The following is a 23,771-nucleotide window of genomic DNA, read 5'->3' on the forward strand; positions in this document are numbered from 1 at the left end:
CAGATTCCTCCTGAAACAAGACTTATTTCTGAAAACCTAAAGCAACATTAAGTTCCTGGAGAGAACGGAAACCATTTCTCTCATTTGGAATTCTCGTTCTGCCCCTGAAGGAACTGCTATGCACATGTCAGCATCCCAGACTTTGAAACCACCACCTGGGTGCCCAGGACACCACCTGGCATGGAAGCGCTCAGTACCTGGTCACTTTCTTTCATCTACATACAATGTCTATTCCAACACTAGGTTTTCCTGGCAGACATATGAGTTGTTGGGAATGAGGAATAAAGAGAGGATACAGGAACGAGCTTCAAAAGAACACACACCCAGCACAAGGCTTTGCTGCCAACTCTGAGTGAATCTAAGCAAATCAGCATACACAGGACAGTCAGGTGTTTTAAATAGTTTAAAAAGCAATGGAACCAGATTTTCCTGGGGAACTATTTGGGGAGATAAAAGCACAAGCCCATGCTGACTTGAGGGTAGGCAGAAGCTAACAGAATCCAGTTACCTCTAAGTGAGTCTGTGAAGCTTCAGGTTGCTTTTCTAATGCTGGACTAAGGGTTGCCTTCTCTAGCGCTCCCATGTAACACGTGGTGGGACTATCTCAAGTTGACGTTGTAATCACCCCCATAAAGTCAGAGGTGACAGAAAGGCCCTTACCGGACAACCTTTGTGCCATTCCGGAGCACCTGCATGTCCACGGCGTAGGTTCCATCTGCATGGGCCACCAGGTTTAGCTCGGAAAACTCCGCCTGGAGAATAACAGTACAGCACTGAGTCTCAGTCCTCTGCACAGCAGCCGCCACAACACCAAGCGTTTATTTAGTTTCTATGTCTTTTCACACCCATTAGATTTCACCCAATACTCTAGGAAACCCTTTGAGTCAGGTGGTAGGAATCATTGTCCCCGTCTACCCAAGCAGAAACTGTCTGGGTTATGTGACTTTTCTGGACAAACAAAACCTAACGCTGTACCTCCTTACTTCTGGCTCAGCATCCTTTGAGCCTCTCTACAGAGACAGAATGTGTCCAGGGCAAGCATCTCCTTTCTCAGTCTCTGCATGAAAGCACTGGATTCTGGATTTCCTTCTCCCCTGTCCCTCACAAGCAGGTACCTGTTCTGCCTGGGTTTCCATTTCCCCTGTCTCCAACACAGGGGTAGATTTTTTTTTGTTTGTTTTATTTTGTTTTGAAGTAATCCAGAATATCTAACAAGTTGTTTTAAGAAGGAGATATAAACTGGGCACTGTGCTGTACCCCTTTAATCCTTGCAGACTGGAGGCAGAGGTAGGCTGATCTCTACAAGTCTACATATCAAGTTCCAGGCCAGCCAGGGCCAATTAGTGAGATCATTTTTGCAAAAATCCATCCATCCATCCATTCATCCATCCATCCATCCATCCATCATTAGAAGTAAAGATATGTGGGAAAATATGTAGTATTCTGTAAATCCTAACACATGAATAAGGAATAACTTCTGTTATTACATAGAAAACATGTTATTTAAGCAGGACATCTCCTCCCTGCAAAGGACCTAATTTTTTATTACCATGGAGCAAGAGGCGGAGGAAGGTAAAACAAACAAACAAATAAACAAAACAGCCTTTCAAGTTCCCTATAAAAACAAGGGCATGGTATCTTCTAGGTGCCCTCTGGAGTACAGCCTCGGGGTCGGAGGAGGCAGACGATGAGCAGAAGACGTGTGCCCACCAGAGTTCCACTACCACCGACAGCACGGAGCTGTGGCCAGCACCCTAGGGAGACACTCCTCCAAGGCTCCCTCAGTTTGGGAACCCTGCACAGCAAGAGCCCACGGAGAAGCACATCATTTCTGAACTGTTGGATTGAGGAAATGGAAAGCCCCGGGGACAGGAGCTGCAGAGTCGAGAGCCCAGTGAGGACACGGCACTCCACTGGCCACGACTAGATGGTTCTCTCTGGGGTGACAGAGGGCATGTGGGCTCCATGCTGGTTACCTGTTCCACCTTGATGTCATAATCGCCAAGGATTTTTTTGCCCCGAAAGCACTTGGCCCTAGAGAAAGAGAGGATGGTACACAATTAGTTTTGTGCAAGTGTTTGAACTCAGACATGTACACTCCCCAATAGCAGAGGAACCCCAGACTGAGTCAGGAGACTTGAATTCGGCTCTTCATTTGCTATTGGACTGCCATAGAGTCTCAAGGAAGTCCTTTCTTTTAGCCTTAATTTACCAACCTGCAGCATAGTACACTTTCAACTTTTTTGATTTAATCCCCTTTATCACACACACACACACACACACACACACACACACACACACACACACACACCACACACCACACACACACCCCATCTAAAAACGGTAATTTTCTGTGTTGTTCTTGGTAAAGCCTAGGTCAATCTTACACACCTCTGAGGTGTTCTTATCTTCTAAGCTCATGTTTCGCTCCAGGTATAATGTCATCCACCTGTGGACTTTTAGGATTTAAAGAAATCATTGTTTGGCTGAGTTGCATTTGGTTGAGTTGTTGGCTGAAGGGGTCCTGTGGAGACCCCAAACAATGCAGACTGATGCTAGGACAGAGGACTGCTGTCTGCAAACTGCCAGAGGTGGAGGCCGCATTGCACAGGGCAACACCCACACAGCTCACTAAATATGGAGAGGTCCAAGCGGTGCCTTCAAGGAGCCTTCAGCCCTATGTTCTCATCTCTTCGGTGTAGGAAGGGACTCTGCGGGCTACAAAGCCTTCAACCTACAGTCTGCCGGGCCTGCAAGATGTGCTGGGGAAATGGCAGAGCCAATCTGTTTTTACTTGAAACCACAAGAGGGAGCCCATTCCTGACACTGTCTGAATGGCCAGGAACTGGAGACTGGATAGCCCAGAGATCTAGGGTAGAACCAAACATGATAGGTCTAAAAACAACAACAACAACAAAAGAAACGATTACTAATAGTATTCTGCTATATTCATAAATCAGTACCCTGCCCAGTTGTCATCAAAGAGTCTTCCTCCGGCAGTAGATGGGAGTGGGTGCAGTGACCCACAGTCAGACTTGTGGAGAGTCTAAAGTGGAGGTCTCCCTTGGGTCCCTCCCCTTGGAGTGCGGGAAGAGGTGAATGGAGGACTCCAGAAGAACATAGCCCACAGAACCAACAAAGCAAGGCATTTATGGGCTCACAGAGACTAAAGTGGCAAGCACAGGGCCTGCAGGGGTCTGCACCAGGTCCTCTGCATACATGTAACTGCTAGCTTAGTATTTTTGTGGAACTCCTAACTGTGGGAGTGTGTCTTGACTCTTGGCCCACTCTTGGGACACTTCCTCATGGTGGGTTGCCTTGTCCAGCTTCAATAGGAGGGCTTTTGCCTTGTCTTACTGTATCTTGTTTTGTTGTTGTCTCTTGGAGGCCTGATCTTTTCTGATGGGAGACAGAGAAGGAGTGGACCTGGGGGTGGGGTGGGGATAGAAAGAGTGGAGGGAGGGAAAAGTGTAGTCAGGATATATTGTATGAGAGAAGAATCTTTTCAATAATAATTAGAAAAAGGTGGAGTCAAAACTAAAACAAAAAAGAAATCACTATTAACCCGTGATTTCTTCACGCATACCAGGAGAGCCGATGACAAAGGCAAGCAGCTGTTACTGAGCATAAAGCTTGTGTCGCAGACACTCGGGAAAATGAGTCAAGCTGAGTCATGCAGCTCAGCGTCTTCCCGTCTACCAGGGTTGGGAGGAACTTCACCTGGTGCATTAATGGCATCAGGCCTGTGCGAGAAGACCACCTTCTTACACATTTACATTCTGTCCTGGCCTCCCACTTTTCTTCCATCTCTAGGACTTTTCTTCTCTACTCATTTAAGCTTTGCTCTCTGCTTGAAAAAGAAGGGGGGGGGGGCTAGTTGCCTGTGCCTACTAGGCTAAATCATGCTTGCTTTTTTCAGTGCGCTACATTTCCAACTGGCTTGTTTCATTGGAGGTTTTCTAAATTTCTCCTCAAAACGAAGGAATAAACCAGTATTTTCTTTGTCATTGTGTTCTTGGAGCTTGTATGCTAATTTACTCCTAAGAATATTTTGTTTAATTCTCATAATGACTGACCAGACAGGGAGAACATTTTTTGAAACAAAGGAACTCAACATTCACAGGAAGAAAATGACATTTCCAAGGTCATTTGGCACGTTAGTGACGGGTACAGCCACAAAGGATGTTGAGTGCGGCAGCCCCGTGCCACACAGCACCGTCTCCCGCAGCTGACCTGTTCCCCCCACTCTCCCACACCACGGAAACTGACTGACCACATGTGCCGCATGGATCTTTTTCCCATTTTTTCTACTTCCACTCCGAAGAGACTTAATGATGCTACGGGTACTTGTCCTGCTACAAGTACTTCCTATCCTGGTTCCTGTCAACTTGCTCAGGATGAGGCCAGGCCATTTCCTTTTGCTCTATGGATTCTGGAACAGACCGTTCTAGGAAGTTGTCATTTGTGCTCCCCAAGTCCCTGGCCACCCTGAAATTGCTCCTCTGAGGCACTGGGCCATCCTGGAGCTGGATCGCTGAAGTCCAACCCTCCACCTCTGCCCTAATTTCTTCCGAAGTTTCACATCAGCCTGCTCCTGATCAACATTCACAGCCCAGCAAGCCCCTGGGCCAGGGGCCCCGCAGCACATGCTACTCTCCTGACATTTCTGTCTGTGCATGGCGCTGCTGCTGCTCTGCAGATGCTGGACTCTCAAGTCTTTTGCTCTTGATTACAGTAAGGGAGAACTAGAGTAAATGACCCACGAGGCGGCTTTCCTTCGGTTGTATGCCTACGTTGCTATCAGAAGTGCCTCCTTGAGGCTTCTTCCCACCTTCAGGTCTCAGCTAGCTTTTCTGTAAGATTAGCCTCAGAGACCGCAAGAGTAGCCTTTCATTCTGTATGAAGATGAGCGTTTTCAAAGTATGTTCTTTGACATGCTAATTTCTCACAACTCTGTGAAGGAAGAGAGAGAGAGAGAGAGAGAGAGAGAGAGAGAGAGAGAGAGAGAGAGAGAGAGAGAGCGAGCTTGCTGTCCATTGGACTGCTGGGGAATTGAAACACCAGTCAAAAGCATGCCGACTCACAAAAAGCATCGTAAATTAAGCTGAGAATTCAGAGTCGGCATCTAGATGCTCACATGCTGCCAAGTTTTCTAACTTGCTCGTTTGTTTTGTGGGGTTTGAACAGTGATACGAGGGTATATTTTTAGATCTTGGCTGGGTTTATCTGCCACTTCCTGCACCTGCCCATTGACCAAATTGGCTAATGGAACTGTTTTGATGCCTTTCCTCTACCCCACTGCTGCAAGCTATCCTAATGCCTTTTCCTTAAGGTAATTTGTCCTGTTGGAAATCATAAGTTTGTGTTTCCTGGCCCTGGGTGACTTTTCTTGGCTAAGCCACAGTATTATCATCATAAAAGAGCCAAGATGGCAGCAGATGAGGCACAGGGACCTCTTCTAGAGGATAAACACATTCACGAAGCAACTGGCCCTTGAACATTCTAGGGGGGAAAACCTTCACAGAATAAGTTCTTTAACTTGCTAGCAAATGACAGACACCCCCTAAGCTGAAGATGGCACTAGCAGGAAGCAGTGTGCTGGGATCCAGAGGAGGCTGGGGTGTGGGTCCTGGCTGTCCTGTCTGCCTGTCTTTTGGGAAGGATCCTACATTTAAACAAATAGTAACAAAGTTGTTTATATGGCTAACCCATTCAGTCAATCTGTACTCAAAAGAACATAAAAGGATAAAAATGTAAATATTCCATTTTTCCATTCATCTCTTATCATATGCAATCCCATTATCATTCCCAGCATGCCCTTCCAGTGTGGTGGGGTACAGACATGAGTGTATGTTCTAAACACACACATATAGCATCTTGCTACAAAAAAAGTTTTTGAGCCTTAATTTTCTCTGACTCAAGAGTGTGTCTCAGCTGGAAAGCGGTGGCATACGCCTTTAATACCAACACTTGGGAGGCAGAGACAGGCGGATCTCTGTGAGTTTTATGTCAGCCTGGTCTACAGAGCAAGTTCCAGGACAAGCCCTGAAGCTACAGAGAAACCCTGTCTCAAAACACACACACACACACACACACACACACACACACACACAAAAAGGTGTCTCAGTGATAGGCTTTTAAACACACAGCAGTGCACTTGTCTTTGCTTCGTTAGAGCCACACAGTTTACATTTTTTTATTTTTATTTTTTGTTTTTGTTTTTTTTCGAGACAGGGTTTCTCTGCAGCTTTAGAGCCTGTCCTGGAGCTAGCTCTTGTAGACCAGGCTGGTCTTGAACTCACAGAGATCCGCCTGCCTCTGCCTCCCGAGTGCTGGGATTAAAGGCGTGCGCCCGGCTACAGTTTACATTTTAATATACAGACGTGGAATTAATTATTTTTTTATAGAATTCCTGATGCAAGAAATAGACATGGCTACAGTTCTTACAGAATTATCAAACTACTTCCCACACAAGGAAAAGATTATATCACACGTGTTCCTGTTCGAAAGTTTGGGAAATGTACTTTGTCTTCCTTGGCTTTCCCAAACTGCCCCTTGCATAAGACGACAACAGAGTAGGTACTTAGCGAAGACTTTCTGATTGGCAATCTTATAAAATAATCCAGATTTGTCCCCTTGTGCTCAATCCTAAACAGAACCCAAGATGTACTACATCCTTGCAGCGTGGTCTAAAAATATCTGCGGTGCCTGCATTGTCAATTTCCCCCCATTGTAACGTTTTCTTAATAAGCCTAGCAGCTGAGGACCCATGTGAGTCTTAACGGCTTGCAGCTTCCTTAACGGACCAGGTAATGAACCATCTCCCCTATCGCTAAAATGAGCAGAGGCTTCTAGATATAACTCTTGTTATTCAAGGAAAAGAATCTCTTTGGTGGTACATGATGGGTGGGAAGATGGCTTGAGCCCAGAAGCCTGAGACCAACCTGGGCAACATATTAAGACTTTATCTCCAAACAAAAGAAGGCAAAACAAATGTGGGTGGAGGAGCTAATGACAAATTTAATAATCGGCAGTAAAGACTTGCTGAGAACCAGACGCTAAACGTTTTATGTATTTTATCATATTTAATAATACCTGACCTGCAGATGCTATGCAGAGAATTACAGGTAGGAAAGTGAAATATGAGAAGATAATGGGTGAGTGCCTGAGTAAGGTCAGAACACATGTGTGAAAGTTTCATAACGAGCCCATTATAACATATAATTAATATATATGTATTAAAATACATTTTAAAAAGCGAATGAAATCAGATGGAAGTGTTTTGGAAGCTCTGAAATACTATGGAAATGTGAATTCCTGTTAGAAACACAACAAATATCTTTTCTATTAATGTAACCAGTGGGATTTCTTTATTTTACAGACTTTCATCATATATATTGTCTGCTCATGACACTTGGCTCGTAGCAACAGCATCTAATACCACCTTTCAAAGTCACCCGTCTAATAATTGGCTACCCCCTCATCACTTTAGAAAATCCCCTGTAAATCCTGGGCTCTCCAGAATCTTTGGGATTTAAAATATTTACTATGTTCTGTAGTGTGCTTGCACACTCTGAACACAGGCCTGTACAATTATAATCACCAGGCCTTAAATGTCCAACTCCTTCATTGATCTCTGCACTTAGCAGGCTCACAATCAGGAGTTGCTCATTGGCTGGAGATGTTAGGAGTGATGGTTTGTAGAGGGCCAGCAGAGAAAACCAGAAGCCATCCTCAGGGCTGAGAGAACCCCGTCTGACTCTCCAGGCCTCACATGTGAGTTCCAGACTACTGTGTTATTTTGTCCCTTCTCTCCCACACAAGAAAATTTGCCTTCAAACTCCATTTACAGTGGCAGATAGGGGCTGGGTAGCAGCCTAATGGAAATCCTCCCCAGATGACTGAAATTTACACAAGGACCAAACTTCAATCTGAAACTAACTGCTAATGTGGCATCTGTAGGCTCTGGAGGTACAGAAGCCATTTCTAGAGCTTTGGAAATTTAGTGGATGCCTAGCTCTGCGCTAGAAATTTAAAAAATTTACCTCTAACAAAGCGACTGTTTCTGCTCTCAGTGACTCTAACCCAAGCCTTGTCCTTTTAAACAAGCACCTCAAGCCCTTAAAGAGTTTTTAAAACGGGAAACATCATGCACACACACGCGCGCGCGCGCGCACACACACACACACACACACACACACACACACACACAGGAAAGGTAAAGCCAAGTCATCCTGCCTGCTGAGTTTGTGGGCTCCTGCTGCCACCTACTGGACAGATGTGTCTTACAATTTTAGCTTACTGCTTGGTGAACACTACAAGGACTATGTATGGGCTCCCACTACACACACACACACACACACACACACACACACACAGACACACACACCCCTCCCAGGTGAGGTGAGCCAGAACTTGGGAGTAGAGCATTTGTCAGGCATGTCCAAGTCCCTGGATTCTATCTCTAGCACAAAAACAAAACAACAGTATTGGGCTTTTGCTGTTTTAAGTATCTTTTTAAAAAATTTTATTTAGAGCTGGGCGGTGGTGGTGCACGCCTTTAATCCCAGCACTCGGAAGGCAGAGGCAGGCGGATCTCTGTGAGTTCGAGACCAGCCTGGTCTACAAGAGCTAGTTCCAGGACAGGCTCTAAAGCTGCAGAGAAACCCTGTCTCGAAAAACAAAAAAAAAAAAAATTTTATTTATTGTGAGGCTGGAGTTGTCCACAACCTGCACAAGTAGGTCAGAGGTGAACCTGCAGTTAGTTCTGTCCTTCCACTTTGTGGGTTCTGGGGATCCAACTTGTGTTATCAAGTTTGACAGCAAGCATCCTTATCCACCAAGCCATCTCAAAGTTTAATTGTTTTTTCTAAAACACACACATCTGCAGAGATCCCACACTAGAGAAATAACATTTTGCAACAGATGTGTGTGTGTGTGTGTGCACATGTGCACACACACACGCACACACACAGAGAGACAGGCTGTAGTATGTCAGTAAATTCAGCAAGGATTTGTTCAGAAGCTAGTTGTAAGGGAGGCAGGGAGTGGTGGGATATTAGCAGCTGCCAGGCTGATAAAAACGTCTAAGAAGACCAATACCCATGAGGGATCGCTAAGGTTTCTTGCAGGTCTTTAGATTTATAACCGACAATCACATCTCTACAAATATTTAACAGTTAAAACTCACAAACACAATTACACAAAAACAAAAGGGTTCTATGGCTCAGAAAGTTTTCTCAACCTCCAAGGCAGATAAAGATGTCTCCTCTCACAGGTTAGAGAGAGGGCAGAGACAAATATGCAAAATGGTGGCACAGGAAGTAAGGCAGGGAAGCACACAGGCACCATGGGCAAACCAGAAAAAGGGCAATCCAGTTCCTACATTAGACATTGGGGAAAGCGCCACAGAGACTTACCACGTAAGGAAGACTCAAACTTAAAAGCAAAGGCAAAGGCCTGGAGGCTCAAGGAAGGCTCTGGGTACTGCAGGAGTACAGCTCACTTTGGCTTAGCAGAAAAATGGGCCCTCATACGTCAGTCTGAGTATGTGAGATTTTAGGACTAGCCAAGACTTGGTGTGTGTGTGTGTGTGTGTGTGTGTGTGTGTGCGCGCGCGCGCGTGTACATGGCACTGAAGGAGGTCAGAACAGGAGCTGGATTCCCCTGGAGCTGGAGTTACAGGCAGTTGTGAACAGTCTGATGTGGGTGGCGAGGAACCAAGTGCCACCTTCTGCAAGAGCAGCAAGGGCTCTTAATCACTGAGCCGTATCGCCAACCCCTTATATAACATTAATTTTTTTCATTATGGAAAATTTTAGCCTCAGAACTCAACAACTATTTCCAGACCTTCGCATTTTTGTTGCTAATACTGTGATTTAAGGCTATTTGTTTATTTGCTTGTTTGTAGCTAGTGTCTTAGGTTGCTCGGGCTGGCCTTGAACTCTTGATCCTCTTGACTCCACCTATTGGGTACTGGAATTAACAGTGTGCACCACACCAGGCTTTGGTTGAGTATTTTTTTAAAAATCCCAAAATTAATTTTTCCTGCTCATTTTTCAGTATTACCTTTAACTGGCAAATAATTTTATGATAGAATGATGTACATAAACTTGCCATGCTAACCATACAATTTGTTAGTATTACTTATGCTCACTGTGCTGTGTAAATGCCCAACTATATATTTTTACAACTTTTCAATATCCCAAACAAAAACCATCCCTCCTTCCCTTCTGTCCTGGGCACCTCGAATCCATTCTTACTTTCATGGATTTGTTAGTCTAGGATAACGGCAATGACTTTTCAGGTGAGGTAGACATGGTCAGGTGAGTCCAAGATCTGAGAAACCACTCTGTGACTGAAGGAGCTGACTCAGAGCTCAGGGGCATCTGGGGGCTTGTGTTACACTAGACCTCAGAATGTGCCATCTGGCGACAGTCGGCAAACCAGTCATGTCAAAGCGTTCACCTCACAGCTTAGTCACTTCTTGGAGGCCTAGGAACTTAAGAGACTACCTGAGGTATGACATCGGCACTGAAGAACATGAAAGAAAGTGACACAGAACTCCCCTGTAGATGCCCTGGCACAGAGACCACAAACGAGTCTTAAAACAGTCAGGCACGGCCTTATGTCGGTAAAGAGATTATTAACTCAAATTTGGATTTGAATCTAATGAATTTCTTCCATACTTGGGGAAACTCCTGTAGTGGACATTTGGTTTAGGATTAAGAAATGAAGAGCAGGAAGACACAGGCACAGGCCTGGGGAGAGGCAATGCCCAGGAGTTAGTTTTGTATCCTTAGTTCTGTGACTGAGTCATTGGATCAAACACTCTGCAAAGAAGGAGATGTTTAGATAGAGCAAGTGGCATGACAGCTTAGTCAACACTCACATAAATGACTTGGAAGAGAGTGCATGGGGAGACTGCCAAGTTTGCAGATGGCATTCAGCATTTCCAGGGATTAAAATGCCACGCTGATTAGGGGTAAACTGAACGAAGATGTGCGCGTGGGCAGAAAAGTGGCAGAGGAGTTTTAATGTGACTAAGTGGAAGAAAACACATTTGGGGGAAATAAATCTCAGAATATGGTTAACCATTGTTCAACCACAACCTGGTAAAGAGGCCCAAATGGCAGAAAATTATTCCCTCAAGGCAGTCCTGAGAGGTGTCACAGCAATAGCACAAAGACTGAGAGAAATGAGAAGAAAAATGCTACCAACAGCAAGGGCATTGGGAATCCAGCAGAAGGCTTCTCTCTGCCCACTCCACCCTGTACAATGTGCTGCAGGACTTAGCGATACAGTGTTGTGTCTTGTATTCCACACCAACAACACTATGAAGGTGGAAATGGTAAAGAGAAAAACAGAACCCAATGCAATAGCTCTGGCTTTAGGAACTACAGCAGTAATCTTTCCTCAAACTGAAGGTATGAGTGGGGAGGAGGGAGAAAGAACACTGGATGGCTAGACGTCACTCACCCCAACCTAAATTCATCCTCATGGTATCTAGTGCCTCCCTTTGGCAAAGCCACCCCAATGTTACTGACTTTATGGGGAAACTAGTCTCACATGAATTCACTGTCTTGCTTAAAACTAGAAGTTACTGGGTGTCACAAGCTATCAGCATCACATGCTCTTTTGATGATCATGTTTAGAGGACGGACAGGCAGTCTGACAGCCTGTGCAATACTCGTTTTTGTATCCCTAATGCCTGTCCTACCGCTTGGCATAAAGCAGACACTCAGGGAATGTTTACAAGGCTATTGAACTGACTACAGCTCAACATCTGGATCTGAATACTAGAGAGGGCAACTAGGCTCAACCTGACAGAGTCCTGAGCTTAAAGACCACTGAGGGTACACGCTTAGTCCTTTTTTCCTGAGTTTATTAAATTCCTTCAAGTGTTCTTCAGGAGGGCTTCAAGCTTAAGCTGGCAGATGAGACCCTTTAGAAAAACAGCAATCTCAAAGCTCTGAAAATGATGAATTTCCAAGTAAGCACCCAGTTGTGACTTCAGCTGGGAACAAATCAGTTTTCCTGAACAGATTTTCTGAAGACATCTATTTTGGAGAATAATTAAATGATGCAGTATGACAAGATAACAAGATTATCAAAATTAGGGGGGAAAATTCTATAACTCGGGAGAACACATGACGGAAGATTGGATGCATTTGTTTGTAATTATAGCGGGCTACAGAACAGAATGCTCTGGAGTCATGGGACAGATTCTCTTTCCATGACTGGCTTATATAATTAAATCAGGCTGCTTTGATACTGAAGCAAAGTAGGCCCGTTATCAAGTTTGTTTTGGGAAAAGAGCAGGCAAATATAATTTTCAAAAGATAGGGACGTATTTCATGTAAGATAAACAGGCCTGTTGGCATTGAGAAAGCTCCAGGTTTATCTACTCTGGAAGGTCACAAATCATACCAATAGTCAACGTCACTGTCAGTCACCTTTCTACCCCTCCACAGCAATCTAGACACAAATGCTCTCCACTATGACACATGTCCACTCCATTTCAAACTTGGGTCTGCCTAAGTGAATTAGGCAAAGGCACCCTTTTCTTTAGGTTCTTGTACAGGACAGACTTCTATGCTGGGGCAGTTGGATTGGAAAGTGGAGTGGGAGGCTATATTCCAGCCACCACTTGTACAGTGAAAAACTTGCATCAGCCTCTGCCTACCACACACTCACCTACCACTTCCCAGTTACCACCATGGTGCCCCTGTCCTCGGAAAAGCCATCATCCTTTAAAGTCGCTGTCTCTTCTCCCTACAGTCATTTCTTTTTACTTTGCAAGCCTAATATGAGAAGCAGGAGAGATGGCCCTGTGGCTGACAACAGGATGATGTTACAGAAAACCGTGGTTCAGTTCCCAACACCCACATGACAGCTCACAACCGTCTGTAATTCCGGTTCCAGGTGATCCAACACCTTCTTCTGACCTCCTCTGGCATTGCATATATACATTCAGGCACAAACATACATTCAGGCCACACACCCCTACACAAGAAATAAAAATAAACCTTTTTATTTAAAGAAAGCCCACTATGAAACCCATCAACTTGTCGCGTTAAGTAGACATGGACTAGCGTCACCAGCTACATTCCCTCCTTCTCATTGTATCCTAGGCCTCATGAGGGTGTGAGCTCCTTAAACATCTCACACTTCCCATTGTTCAACAACTCACCCTCGCTTACTTCTACTTTACGTGAAGCACGCCTACGACAGATGATTTCATGTGTCAACTTGAATAAGGTACTAGGTGTCCAGACATTTGTTTAAACTGCATTTCTTAGCATGGGAAAGTGGTTTGGGGTCAGATTATCATTTAAATCAGTAGACTAAGTAAAGTACATTGCCTTCCCCAATGTAAATGGCTTCATCTAAAGCATGAAACATCTCTCTCTGCCAGACTGTCATCATGCTGCTTCTAAACTCAGGCAGAAACTTCTACTAGTGGCTCACCTGGGTGTAGCTGGAGACTGGTTATTCATCCTGGCCACTCAGACCCAAAGAATCACATAGAAACTACATTAATTACAACACTGCTTGGCCAATGACGCAGGCGTATTTCTAGATAGCTCTTACATCTTGAATGAGCCTATTTCTATTAATCTGTGTATTGCTACGAGGCCGTGGCCTACTGGTAAAGGTTCTGGGCATCTTTCTCCTTCAGAAGCTACATGGCATCTATTTGACTCTGCCTACTCTCTATCTCTGTTCTGATTTCCTGCCTGGCTTTATACTGCTAAGCCACTGGCCAAAACAGCTTCTTTATTAACCAATGGTTAAAAAAAAACATATTTACAGCATACAGAGGGGAACCCCACATCACCTGGGTCTCCAGTTTGCCAACTGCAAATCTGAGAACTTCTTAGTCTTTACACCTGTATAAGTCAATTGTTTCTTACCCTGAGAGAGAAAGAAAGAGAAAAAACCAGAGACAGAGACACAGACAAAGAAAGACTGAGAGACAGAGAGAGACACAGGGACAGAATAAAGAACATTATAGCAAGGACCTTGCTGTGTGGGAACTGCTGTATGTATCTCATACCCAGCTCAAACATATGTAAAAAGTAAAGATTTAAAAAGAATATTTACTTCATCATATGACAGGGCCAAACTCCATCTTAATTGTTTTTTGCTTTGTTTTGTTTTTTCGTTTGGGTGGGGGTTGGCTCTTTGGGGCAAACTAGGGCCTGGTGTGTGCTAAATTAGCACTCCACCATGAGGTACATCCCCAGTCTTCAATGTGCTATTTCCAGTACAAATCAACATACCAGCTTTTGAAGGGCTCGCATGCTTTATTCTCCTTATATGAAGAACATAGTTTCCTCTCATCTTTCAAGAGAAAACTCTGCTGAGGGGCATTTTACTTATTATTTATGAGGAGCAGGCCCAGAGAGAGGAAATGTTTGCCTAGTTCAAGAGCTAACAATAGGTCTATGTCTAATGGCACACCCCTGTCACCCCAGCACTAGGAGACAGGGGCTTGAAGGTCACAGATCTGAAGGCAGTGGGAGATAAACAGCAACACTCTGTCTCAATATGTTGCTCATCTTGCCCTGTGTTAGATCCCCACCCTAGAGGGGAAACGTCTAACAGAGGCTGGTCATGTTCCCCACCTATTCCTAAATGCTACCTCTTTATAGCAAGAACGGTAATTCTCCCCAAAACCCTCCACCAAAGTTGAACAGAAATGCTAAGTGAAATAATTGGATGGGTAAACTGAGTCCTGACTCCTGTTTCCAGTGCTCGTGAGGCAAGGACCAGACAAGGCTGAGCACTGCAGAGTGTCCTGAAGCTGGCTCCTGGGCTGCTGAATCACCAGGGCATGAGTCACAGAGCAAACCGCAGGAACCAGGGCGCTCTCCCCTGTTCTCCCCTCACTAGCACAGGAGGCTCGAGCCTCCTTCCCCCGTCCAAATGTAAGCTGCAGCGGCTGGCACTGTCAGCCCACTCACTAGCTCAGCGCAAACATCTTCCTATCTCAAGGCAAAAACGTTCTGAATTTCCAAATCCCAACGCAGGTGGCACATTCCATTCCACAATTTTCCAGCTGGCACCACTTCAGGGGGAGATGCTTCACCAGAATAGGTCCTCACAACTGATTCTGGCAGACTGGAATGAGACCTGGCACTGCCCTAAACGACACATGCCGTAGCTTCCCAGATGCACCTGAGTATAACAACAGGAAAAGGAGAATGTACTTGAGGTGCCCTCTTCTCGTTTCCATGGGCAGAGAAACTGAAGCTTAAGGGGGAAGTGGCCTAGATCACACCATGTGGATCCTGTGGGAATAATGGAGTAATGGGAAGCTCGTGCCAGGTATTGTTCTGCTCTCCTCTTTGTCAGTGTGTCCTTACTTCGAGCCACGACTAATGATCTGAAACAATTCTCACACTCAACAAGCCCTAAAGACTAGTTTTAGAGAACAACTCAATCCTGAAAACATAGTCCCCTGTAGGATCTGAATACATTGTTTTGAAGAAGATTGTTTAGTACTGCTATAATGAAATATATTCTATAAACCCTTTAAATATGATAATTCTCTTCATTTACTCATTCAACCAAGATCTATTAGATTAGGCACCTATTATTGACTCAACTCTATGCCAGGCACTGAGTAAGGGAAAGGAAAGGTCTCACCTAGCTCTAACATAAAGAATAAAAATGAGCCGATGTTAACAGAAACACAATAGATTAGCTACCTACAACATATGCACTAGGGCATATTAAGCACAATAAATTTAATAATGGATCGTATTTATTGTGTAGTTGGCACTGGTTTCGATGTTAAACACTCTATTCACCTTAATGAATTTTCCTGTGAGAACTGATAGGGAGAGAGCACCTCCCAACTTACTGCTTCACAATTCTTCTGACATATGGCATTACTTAAAAAGAAACACTTTTAGCCAGCTGTAGGGGCACGCACCATCTCTGTTAGTTCCAGGGTAGCCTGGTCTATGTAGTGAGACTGTGTCAAAAGTAAATAAATAAAGCCAACAATAACATCAACAATAGAACTTTTAAAGGGTATCCATTAAAAAGTCTCAGAACTTACTACTGATTTTCTAAAATATTCATGTTTATGCATGTTTTCCATTTATTTGGTATTCTGAAGAACTGAGCACAACAATTCCCATTAATATTTGAACACATGTTTCCAGGGAAACATGACTTCTGAAACAGCCCATAGCTGTAAAAGGGTTACTTAAGCATGCTAGTAGAGACAGTCAACAGTTTTAGGTATGATCTGATGCCTTTCTGAGTAACAGGCAACTTCTAAAACTATTAATCCTCTTTTTTTCTCTTACAGTGGCTTTCAATAGAAAAAATATCCCAGACTTTAAGTTTTTCACTAGTGTATATTCACTGAACAAAGCAGTGAGTTCACTATCACAATTTCACACTTGTACATACCACTATGTATATATACAACATTTTTAAAATCCATTGATGGGCATCTGGGCTGATCTGCTTATTGTGAAGGGTACTGCCACTGTGGTGGTTTGAATGCAAACAGCCCTCATAGGCTCACAGGGAGTGGCATTATTAGGAGGTGTGGCCTAGTTGGAGCAATAAGTATGTCACTGGGGAGAGGGCTTTGAGATTTTAAGTGCTCAAGCCCGGCCCAGTATCGCTCGCTCTCTCCTTGCTGCCTGCTTATCTGCATGTAGAATCCTCACCTACCTCTTCAGCACCATATCTGCCTGTGTGTCCCCATGCTCCTGCCATGATGTTGATGGACAATCCTTGAATCTGTAAGCCAGCCTCAGTTAAATGCTTCCCTTTATAAGAGTTGCCATGGTCATGGTGTCTCTTCACAGCAACAGAAAACCCAAGACAGCCATCAACCTGGACATACAGATGTCTCTACTATATGACGTAGATCCCTTCAAGCACACTCAGGAATGCTGTAGCTGGATCGTATAGTAGTTCTATTTTCTATGTTCCGAAGAACCTACCTATTGACTTTCACATGGCTGACTACTTCACATTACCACTGGAGTGTACAGAGAGTTCTGCCCTCTCCTTCCTTGACCCTCACCACATTCTTGACAGAATTTGTTGTTGATTAAAACTTTTTATCTTTTTCCTTTATTTTTAAGGCAGGGTCTCACTTTGTATCCCAGGTTGGTCTCAAGCCCTCAGTCCTCCCACCTTGGTCACTGGGGTTCTGAGATGATAGGTGTGTGCCACCACACCTTGCTTTAAGATCTTTCCTTTACAAGCCTTATGCACAACTCTCAAACTCTTGAGATTAGACTTTCCAGTTACTTTATAGCTCAGACACACACACACACACAGACACACACACACACATATATATATGTGTGTGTGTGTGTGTGTCTGAGCTATAAAGAATTATATATATAATTTGTATATTTTTCCTTTTTAAAATGAAAGAATCTCACTAATAGCCCTGAATGGACTGGGGCTCACTATATATACTAGGTTAGCCTAGAATTTATGATCCGTCTGCCTCTGCCTTGAGTACTAGAATTTCAAGTATATGTCACAATGTCCAGCTGTACAAATACTTTAATTTTATTTTATCAATCTTATCAGGTAAATATCTCAAACTCCCTATGTTCATTGGGAAGCCGTTACTTAATAGATTGTTTCCAAAATGAGAACAGTTCCATATGTGATATGGAAAAGACATCTTAGTGACATGACAGAGCGCTGCAGTATGAAAATCTAATTCTCAAGGCCCTGCGAGGCAGATGTGGTTATGGTCGCGTGCAGGATGTGCCTGTGGCAGAGAAGTAGCAGGGCAATGGGACGAGACTGAGGAGAGGGGATGGACTCAGTTCTTCACGTCTTGGTTTGCCAACGATCAAGAGACGTATGTCTGCAGACTAGACCTGTAAAGGGAATTAGTTGGAATTTGGGGGTAGTGAAGTAGAAATCTTGACAGTACTCTCATGAAGGGAGATATTTTCTTGAATATTATTTATTCCTTAGGTTCCAGACTCTGTTTTTTTGAAAGTTTTCCTAAAACATACATGAGGTCAAAAGTAGGTTTGTCTTTGTACCATCAACACTGCATGCAGCTAATTTCACTTGACAGTTTCAGGGACTCAATTAATTATCGCTAACATTCCCCTGTGGGAAATTTAAAACCAGGTCACCAAACCTAAGGTCATAAGAAATGGCCGTCAACAGGAGTTATGGGGCTGGGGGTTGTTTTCTGTTTCACTTTTAGACTAGGCTAAAATTTCCCATCATGAAACTTGCTGTTTGGTTCTGAGCCTATCTACATAAGACTAGTCTACTTTTTTCTTATCTATGCCCACCATTTGGGAACAGCAAACAGGCTCCTTTGAAACTTCATATCTGCTATTCCTCTCAAACATGTCCCTTATGGTAAGGTTCTTCAGTCTAAGCCTGAAGTCTTGTCTTCAGAAATGCTAGGTCAAGTTGTCAGACCATAATTAGAATTCAATGAACCTTTACTGGATGTTCAGGACAGACATGAATAGGGCACAAAGTATTAGAATGGTTCATGAGACCATTTTATTGCTTGCTTTAAGGTGTGTGGGGAGGTGAAAGTTAACTAATTAATACAGAATTTTCAAGCAGGTACACAGTTTCCTTCAAATTTAAGTCCATTACTTGTCAAAATCAAGTAAGTGTTCAAGCATAGAGAAATAATTAAAGAATGGTGGAACATACACTTGTTTATTCGCCACGCAGCTTTATCAATCTTACTATTTTTCTTAATTTTCTTTACAGATTCTTATGAAAGAAACACAGCATTAACATCCACTGTTGAGATTTCTCACACAGGAGATAACAATTCCAAGTTAGTGCTGGTCATTTCTCTATATGTATTTATATAATTTTACTGCATGTATCTGAACCCACAAACTGTATATGCTGTACTTATTTGCTTGTTAGGGAACTTTGTATAAGTGGTATTTATTATTTTCCATCCACCTTTTCCACCCAGTGTTACATTTTCTGACATGTAAGCATGGTATTACATAAAGCCCTGATTCATTTCTTTTTAATGTTTTAAACATGTTCTAATCTATCCTTCCAATGATGGATATTGGGGCTCCTCAGCTTGTTTTGATAAGTAATGTTGAGTTCATCTTTCTCAGAATGGTTCCACCTTTCTATTTCTATATTTTGTGGTTATCCTTTAGTTCTGATACAAGCATGCCTTGCTTACCTACGTGTCTTTGACAGCAGTTCTCTTTTGCTCTCTAGTCTCCATATTTTGGCCTTGCCCCATAGTCTAATTGTGATTCTTCATTGGGGTTTCTTCTGTCTTTGGATGCCTTAAGACCTATTTTTGTCTTTGATATTATGTGGTTTCAGTGTGACATGGGTAAAAATGTGGTTTTTCTGAGTCCTTGAAACCAAATGTACATCCTAATAACTTTTTTTGGTTTTGGAAAAACTTCAGCCATTACCTCTGAATACTGTCTCCTTCTTCCTAGAATTATGATTGAACATGCCTTCCTTCTAGAATTATGATTTGACATGGCTTCCTTCTAGAATTATGATTGGACATGCCTTCCTTCTAGAATTATGATTTGGCACATGCCTTCCTTCTAGAATTATGATTTGGCACATGCCTTCCTTCTAGAATTATGATTGGATGTGCCTTCCTTCTAGAATTATGATTTGGCATGCCTTCCTTCTAGAATTATGATTTGGTACATGGCTTCCTTCTAGAATTATGATTAGACATGCCTTTCTTCTAGAATTACAATTGAACATGGCTTCCTTCTAGAATTATGATTGGACATGCTTTCCTTCTAGAATTATGATTTGGCATGCCTTTCTTCTAGAATTATGATTTGGCATGACTTCCTTCTAGAATTATGATTTGGCACATGGCTTCCTTCTAGAATTATGATTGGACATGCCTTTCTTCTAGAATTACAATTGGACATGGCTTCCTTCGAGAATTATGATTGGACATACATTGAGAGTCCTCATTACATCTTCCATGTCTTAATCTCGATTTCCTATTTTTCTCTTCATTTCATCACCATTTCAGTTTTACCTTCTTGTTCCCCAATTCTGTCTTCACTAGACTTCACTCTTTTAAGACATAGGGGATATAGTTTAGTGATAGGTACTGGCTTAGCATTCATTCACAAGGTCCTACACTCAGTCCCCAAAGCAGCAAAATCACAACAAAAGGAAAAAATAAGCAGAAAAGGGTAAGGTCTCGGTTAAGCAGCCATCACAGCTTTGTTTTTCTTTTCGTGTGTGTATGTGCGGCGTTTGTGTGTGTAAATGGAGACTGCCACCCAGACCTGAACAGTCACACAAAAACTATATTAATTACAACACGGGTTGGTCAATGGCTCAGACATATTTCTAGGTAGCTCTTTTATCTTATATTAACCCATTTCTATTAATCTGCATATAGCCATAAGGTTATGGCTCACCAGAACTGTTGTGAAATCTTTCTCCTTTGGCAGCTACATGGCGTCTCTCTGACACTGTGTTCTTTCTTCTTGCATTCAGTTTAGTTTTCCTACCCACCTATATTCTGCTTTATTAACAAATGGTAATAAAACATATTCACAGCATACAGAAGGGAATCCTACATCATGTGCATGTGTGTGTGTGTGTGTGTGTGTGTGTGTGTGTAAATATATGCTAGCCTACACATGAAGCATATAGGTACATGTGGAGACCCCAGTTGACTTTGGAAGTCTTCCTTGACTGCTTTTCTATCTTATTCACTAAGGCATGGTCTCTCAGTCATCCCCAGAGCTTTCCTATATGGCTTTTCTTGATAGCCAGCTTGTTCTGGGGATTTTGTCTCTACCTTCTGAGACTAGAATTATAAGTAAGCTACCATGCCCACTCCACATTTCCATGTGTTCTGGAGATCCAAACTTTGTGCTAAACTATCACTGACTAGGCACACTTTTTAAGTTAAAAAGTATTAACTTTGTGGGATCTCAAATCACCCAGGCTCTATAAACACAAGTGAAAACAGACTTGGGCTTATGAATTCTTAAAAGGAGAATTTTTCTATTAAGCTGATACAGACAAGTTTCTTATATACATGTATAAATGTGAGCATATTTTTCTAGCCACCATTTTATTAAAAGTCTCAGTTTTTCCAAAGGCTCAGTTCCTGAGAATCCTGCCTTGTGATAATTCAAGTCACCATCTCCTGTGTCTTGTATAAGCATTAAAAGCTAAGCCCTTAGGTCACTAAAGTAGAATATCCTCTTCTAATCTTATTACTCAGTCTGTCCCTGGAAATGCTCTCACCTTCTTGCAAACTCATTTATGGATTTCAAAGAACATTATTTTTTATTTGGAGTTGTTACAATTCAATGGTGGAGAATTTTCAGGTTACTGAGTTTAAATGATTGCCAGCAATAGAGAAATTTCTGAACTGCAGAAAAGAAGATTAATTCAAGAAGCATTTATTGGTTGGTCACTTGCTGTGATGATAAAATTTTATGTGTCAATTTGTCTAGGCTATGGTTCCCAATTAAGGGGTTAACTGCAGAACATGGATGAAGGTCATCTAATTAGTTGAAAGTATTACTAGAAAAAAACTCAGGTTTCCCAAAGAAAGGGAGACTTCTACAGTACGTCTATAACAGAAACCCCACCTGAGTTCCCAGACTGCTGGTCTACCCTCCAGATTTAAGACTTTTCTGTAATACAAGTTTGAGTTCCTAGTCTGCAGCCTTCTTCATGGGATTTGGATCTGCCAGTCCCTACAACAAGAGAGTCTATCTGTCTGTCTTCTGTCATCCATCCATCCATCCATCCTATTGTGTCTATATGCCTGGGGAGCCCTAATGCACTTACTATGAACAATTCCTTAAGGGAAACAAAATAGATTATTATCTTTAACATCTCTATGTTCACATAGGTTTTAATCTACTAGTAGAGAAATAACTATTCAAATGTAAAATATAACTCAAAATGCAGTAGTACAAATTATTCATTCATCACTTATATATTTACTAAGCACTAGCCATGAGTAAGATGTTTCTGGATGATAGGAACAGAAATACAAAGCACAGGCTATCTCTCTGGGAGCACGGGATAGTTTGGTGCACAGATAAAACACAGGGTGTGCACTGGATCACGAGAGGAATCTAACCAAGCATGGGTAAGGGTCCTAGGGCAATTTGAGATGCGATGCTTAAGCCCATCCTAAATTTAAATAGGACTGAGGCAGACAAAAGTAAGGGGAAAGAGTAGAACAAGACATTCTGGGCCACCAGCCTAGAAATATGAAACAAGGGACATGAGCAAAGATGCTGTGCGTAAAATACAAGGAGGGAAAGAATGGAAAACAGAGGCTACACAGTTAACCAAACAACAGAGGGAGATTGCGTAAGATTAGAAACGGAGATTTTCTGAAAGAAGTGGGATATAAGCACGACCTGGGAAGATGCACATGATTTTAATAGGCAAGAACGAGGAGGAAAGGGCAGAGAGCGGAGTCCCTGGGAGAAGCACGGGATGCAGGACTTGAGACCCTAGGGATAAAAACAATGAGACCACAGAGAGCTCTGGATGATGGACGACTCTCAGAATAGAGGTTGGAATCTAGTTCCCTCGGGGAGTGGCTAGGGGCCTACGAAAAACAGAAGGCAATGAGGAAATTGCGGTTATAAACACCTACCACCTCCAAGCGCTTGGAAGGTCCCGAAAACACACCTGGCCATGGCATTCGGCTTGTTCTGAAAGACACAGCCACACTGGCCAAGGGACAGGAAACATCTGTGCCACCTTGACCTGCCTGAATCCGCTCTCTCCCTATTCTTCTTGGCACCTCAAAAACTGGGAGCAGAACAAAGGCTGAGGCAAGCCCCGGCCTGGGTCCCAGTGAAAAACAATAACAAGAGGGGGCCAACCTGATCTTCTACTAGGGAAGGAGAGGTAGACCCTGTCAGATTTCATCAAGGGGAATACAATAAAAGGCTCATTGTTCCTGCTTCCTCCCCTTGGGAAATGAAGCTCCCAGCAGTACATTGTGGTTAGGAGAGCAGTGACCTGGAAAGGAAACCTGGGTTCTGGTCCAGATCCTGCTGCTAGCACAGTGTTTGCACTGGGCACACGGTCTCACTTCTCTATGCCTGTTTCCCCATATGCGCTGAGAAGGAGCTAACAAGACTTGTGGCTCCTCAGCCACGCTCTGGGGTGCCCTGGGTACCTCTAACTTGTTTCCACCGTCACTGTCCCATTTTTATACACAGGGCTGTACCTTTGAGGGAACAACAACAGACGCATGGCTCTAAAGTGTGAAGCCCCCTGGACTTGCAGCATCGGTCACTTGTGACTGCGGTGAGGTCAGCAGAGCTGAGTACGCAGCACTCAGGCAGAGCGGAGCAGGCAGGAGGTAAGGAGAGAAGCAAACCTGGACACCTGGGCAAAACCAGACAGCACAATTAGGCAGCAGAATTCCCACGCCTCCAAAGGATCCCACAGGCTTTCTGGACTCAATGAAGTCAGGCGACCTGAAAGGTGACTGCAGAAAGCAAGTGCTGCTGGGAAAAAAAAAAAAAAAAAGAAAGAAAAACTGTAGAATCAGTTTGAAATTCTGCCCATACTTTTATTTCCACTGAAAATAATAAGAAAAGAAAAAATAATGAAAGTTGCCCGATTGCACCATCAGAGAGAAAATAGAGGTGGGCAAACGGAGCCAGTGAGGTCTTCAAAAACAGCTTATTCATGTGTTCAATTGTTAAAAGCTTACTAAGTTTCAGCTAGAGGTCAGACCCCAGGCTAAGTGGGGGAGGTTGCAGAAA

At 43.3% G+C, this 23,771-nt stretch overlaps 1 protein-coding gene across 1 annotated transcript in view; it reads right to left on the reverse strand.

Moving 5' to 3' along the window:
* Syn2 (synapsin II) overlaps positions 1-23,771 on the reverse strand; it is a 156,865-nt gene that overhangs the window by 41,912 nt on the left and 91,182 nt on the right. Inside the window, exons 2-3 of the mRNA XM_038320423.1 lie at positions 1,977-2,034; positions 661-752 (exon numbers count right to left, since the gene is read on the reverse strand). Coding sequence (XP_038176351.1) covers positions 661-752; positions 1,977-2,034 — 150 coding nt within the window. The remainder of the gene's footprint in view (positions 1-660; positions 753-1,976; positions 2,035-23,771) is intronic.

This window comes from Arvicola amphibius, chromosome 2 (assembly GCF_903992535.2).
Source record: "Arvicola amphibius chromosome 2, mArvAmp1.2, whole genome shotgun sequence".
NCBI classification, from domain to species: Eukaryota; Metazoa; Chordata; class Mammalia; order Rodentia; family Cricetidae; genus Arvicola; species Arvicola amphibius.